Source organism: Parasteatoda tepidariorum, chromosome 2 (genome assembly GCF_043381705.1).
Source record: "Parasteatoda tepidariorum isolate YZ-2023 chromosome 2, CAS_Ptep_4.0, whole genome shotgun sequence".
Lineage (NCBI taxonomy): Eukaryota > Metazoa > Arthropoda > Arachnida > Araneae > Theridiidae > Parasteatoda > Parasteatoda tepidariorum.
The window spans coordinates 11186564-11190682 of NC_092205.1; the positions used below are offsets into that span (position 1 = coordinate 11186564).

Below are 4119 nucleotides of genomic sequence, written 5' to 3' on the forward strand. Positions count from 1 at the left end.
TATTACTTATTCTATAAATTCTTAACATATAAACTTGTGTTTATCAGCCTCCAACCCATAAAAAAGAATTTCTTGTTGTACACTTTAGAAGTATGCTCTGATAATTTGTATCCTATTTAATGAAAAGTTATGAGGTTATGGAAAATAACAATTTAGAGACCATCTGCACAAATTATTCTGTTTTGCACAAAAATACAATATAATTCATATTCTATGATAGAAAATTGATTTTACAAAAAATAACACACACAGATACATATATATATAACATAAAAAGCTTCAACTAATCTTCTTTTTATGTTATTCCTTTATCTAAATATTTTTCTTAATTTATTATTTTAAACTAAACCCTCTTTCTCACACTTTAATATTCACATCCTGTCTTTTAATCTATTTTTGGCTTCAAGTTATGCATTAATTAACAATTTGTGATATTTCCCTTTATTTAAACCGTGACAAAGAATTTTCCCTCGACCCATTTAATTGACCAATTATAATTATTAAGATTTCTCTTATCTCTAAAACGAAACATTTTGCGGATTCATTTTGCAATATTTTCCCTAACTTTTATTGAGCAGCACTTCGATTTTATGTCACTTGGATATTCATTCTCTGATTATGATGGTTAAATAAAATTAATTTGATTTTTTAAAATCCTGAGCCTGTTTGTCCTACTCACACGACCAACTGCCACTCTTATACATATATATTTCCTTGGTGTAAATAACTTGTTTGTTATACCTCTCTTTTTAATTTACAAAATGTATGAATAAATCTTGTATATTTTATTATTAGCTTCCTGAAAAGGGTAAAATTGAAATAGAAGATGAAATGAAAAATGCATACAAAAATTTTCTGATATTACAAGATCAGCAGCTATTTAATGTGGCACAGAAAGAATCTGAAGAAGAAACAAGTGATTAGTTGAAAATAAATGATATATTCATTAAAATATTGTAAAATTTGTCATAAAGTACTTTGAATATTTTGTTTGTAATTAGCATATTGTAAATATCCTGACAATTTTATCCAGATTAAAGTCATCTTGAAAGAATTGCACTAAAATAAGTCAATTATGTTGGCTTTTTAAATCTTAATTCTACTTTATTACACCTTAAGATGCTTTTAAAATGTAAAGAGTACCTCACTTTTAGAAAAATAAATATGATTTTTTAAATTTATTCAGTCAAATTCAATTTTTATTTAGCAAGAAACTACAATGCACAAAAATTTTTAATGCAAGTAAATGATAATGAAAGATAATAATTTTATAATAAACTTATTTAAAAATCTTTGAAATGTATTTCAATTGAATAAGCTATCAAATTTGGAAGAAAGAATTTTAAATTCAATTATTTTTTTATAAAAATAATTTGAATTTAAAGTTCTTTTTAATTTCACTAGATAGTTCTCAAGGAATAACTTTAAAAATATTTCAACTAACCTAATATTAAATTTGTAAGTATGAGAATATTATAATGTTCTGTCGATCGGCGATTTTAAAAGCATTGATAGACTGCCGTTACTTATCAAAATTCAGGTCATTATTTTTTTTTTTTTAGTGATCGTTGTTTATTCCTCTTTCCATACCGTAGCAGTCGCAATGTATGTCATAAGCATATATTTATTTTTCATATTCCTTCTTTGGCTGTTGGCATCAATGTTATATAAATTAAATCACAGGATTTTGCTCTCTTCTGTTTAGCTATTATGCCCACTTGTTTGATGGATTTGAAGCCATGAGTTTTGGTTAGATCTGAAAATGTAAGTGTCACGTCGAATTTTGACTGTCAACTGCTTACATACTCTAAGAATGGCATGGATCGCAAGATAGTGTTTATGGCAAAATCTAATCGTTCCTGAAACTGTCACGATAGTTATTGAGTAACAACACTGTGGTATAAACTTTCTACTGGCGACATTGTGGATAGCGTATTTGTGGTTTATTTTTGTGTTTATAACAAACACTCTTTCACTGAAAAAGATTCTTGTCCTCATAAAAAAATTTTATCTTCTCTGATAAAAATTACCTTACTAAAAGTTACTTAACCTTTTAATAATTTCGTTTTTGTGTTGAGTCATAGATATATTAGATTGGTGAACTAGTTTTTTCTTAGCAACTTCTGCAACCTTTTAGGTAACGCTTTGAGCTACTGCCTGAGAAATCCACCACACACTCACATAATTAAGAAGAAGAAAAATGTTAAGTCAATAAATGCATTAGCGAATCATTAGTTGAACAGTTTTTTATTTGAAAGGTATGCAACAATGCAAATTTTTACTGTACCAAATAAATAATATATTTTAATTTGCTTTCGGTCATTTGAATAAAATCAGATAAGTAGTTTTATTAATATTGTAGAGCCACCCCCCCCCCCTTATGTTTGAAGAAGAAAATTAAGTTTTTAATTCTACATGTTTCCAAGCATTTTCAATATATTTTCTGTCAAAAAGAATTTTTTTTATTTTAGTACTATTGCTTTTTTTCATATAACTTTTTGCCCCTCTATCACTTCTGTGTGACAAAAACAATGAATTAAACTGCTATCAAAGACCAGAAAAGGACAATTATTCCATTACAGTAGATTTATATAATGCAGTTCTGTAAACTGCAATTGTCCATAAACATTAAATTCATGGGTATAAACAATGAAAACTGCAGTTAAGAAATTCACACAACCAAGCAAGAACTATTAACTTTTTAAATTATTTAGTTATTTGTTAAGACAATACATTTTCAAAAGCTAAGCAAACCGAAAATTTATAGATGAGTTATTAGTTCAAATGTTCTAGAAAATTTTAATTACCCCCTGTAAATAATTAATACTTAAATGCATATTTTTGTGTTTTTAGGTATTCATATTTAAAGCATTTTATGATTGATCTGTTTTAAACTAATTTTGCAGCCATGTTAGAACGTAAGCTTAAAGATATGTGAAATGATCTATATAACACAATATTCTACAAATGCAAATACTCTCTTTTCAATTTTTGTGTTGTAAAGGTTGTCTACTGTATTCATATCTATTGATCAAACGCAAACATTTTTTGTAATGAATAATATTTTTTATGTATTTCAATTAAGTTGATAAATTTCCTTTTTTTTTTGCCCACTATATTTTGAGTTTTAAAAGCAGCGATTATAAATAGAAAAATTATCAAAAAACAAAGGCAAATTTCACTTATTAGCTAGAAAAAAAATTTCCGAAAATCTAGTGTCATTTGTCTTAAACAAATGTATTGTAAATTTAGAACCCATAAAAAAGTCACATTTTAATATGATAAAGAATACTTATGAAGTGGATAAAGAATACTTATATTAAGAATATTAATCACAAGTTTTATGAGTATTCAATCAATACCTATCGAACAGGCATTGTTAGTAATTAGAGTTCTTTTACTTAGTTTTAGTTAGTAATTGTTATCAAGGATCAGTTGGAAAAAAAAGTATGTTTTGTGTTGATTGTGATTTTGTGATCCAAAATACCATCTACCCTAATTAGGCCTTTAAATCATCAAGATTGCATCTGAATATGTGAATACCACTAAGATCAAAAATTATTAAGGTGCTCCATTTTTTATTATGCCCACTATATAAAAATAATTCAGAAAATGAGCTGGGAAACTAAGATTTCTTCAACTAAGTTAGAAAAAAAGCCCAACATTTTGATATTTAATTTATTGTCAAATCATTTTTCCTTTTCTATTTCTTAGTCAATTATATAAGTAAAAATAAATACAATATTTTGTGGTTCATATTCAGTCATTAAAAACAGAACAATACACCATAGTATTTTTACTCCTTAATTTAATTCGAGCCAAGCTTTAGTAGTTACTAAATTATTTGCTATTTAATGACTAAAATATTTTATTACTATTAAAGAAATTTGTTTTGTATATATGCACTTATAAATCAATCACATGCTTTGAAATTAAACTTTGAAAAAACTCAGAAAGTGGAATTTATTGGTTTGGAAAATGAAACCAACAGACAATATAAATAGTGATTAGTCTAAGAGCTACAAAAAAAGTATAAAATTTAAAGTTTGCAAAAAATGTAATTTACTTTATTTTTCTCAAAAAACAGCTAATAATTACTAACAAGAAACAAAAAGAATA

The 4119-nt window shown here is 25.9% G+C and overlaps 1 protein-coding gene across 2 annotated transcripts in view; it reads left to right on the top strand.

Annotated features, from left to right (window-relative positions):
• Positions 1-1073, top strand: part of LOC107445636 (dynein axonemal intermediate chain 3) — a 40008-nt gene extending 38935 nt beyond the window's left edge. For both annotated transcript variants that reach the window (XM_043053943.2, XM_071177168.1), the window contains exon 19: positions 796-1073. In XM_043053943.2, coding sequence (XP_042909877.1) covers positions 796-924 — 129 coding nt within the window. In that variant the 3' untranslated portion in view covers positions 925-1073. The remainder of the gene's footprint in view (positions 1-795) is intronic.
• The last annotated feature ends 3046 nt before the right edge of the window (positions 1074-4119 follow it).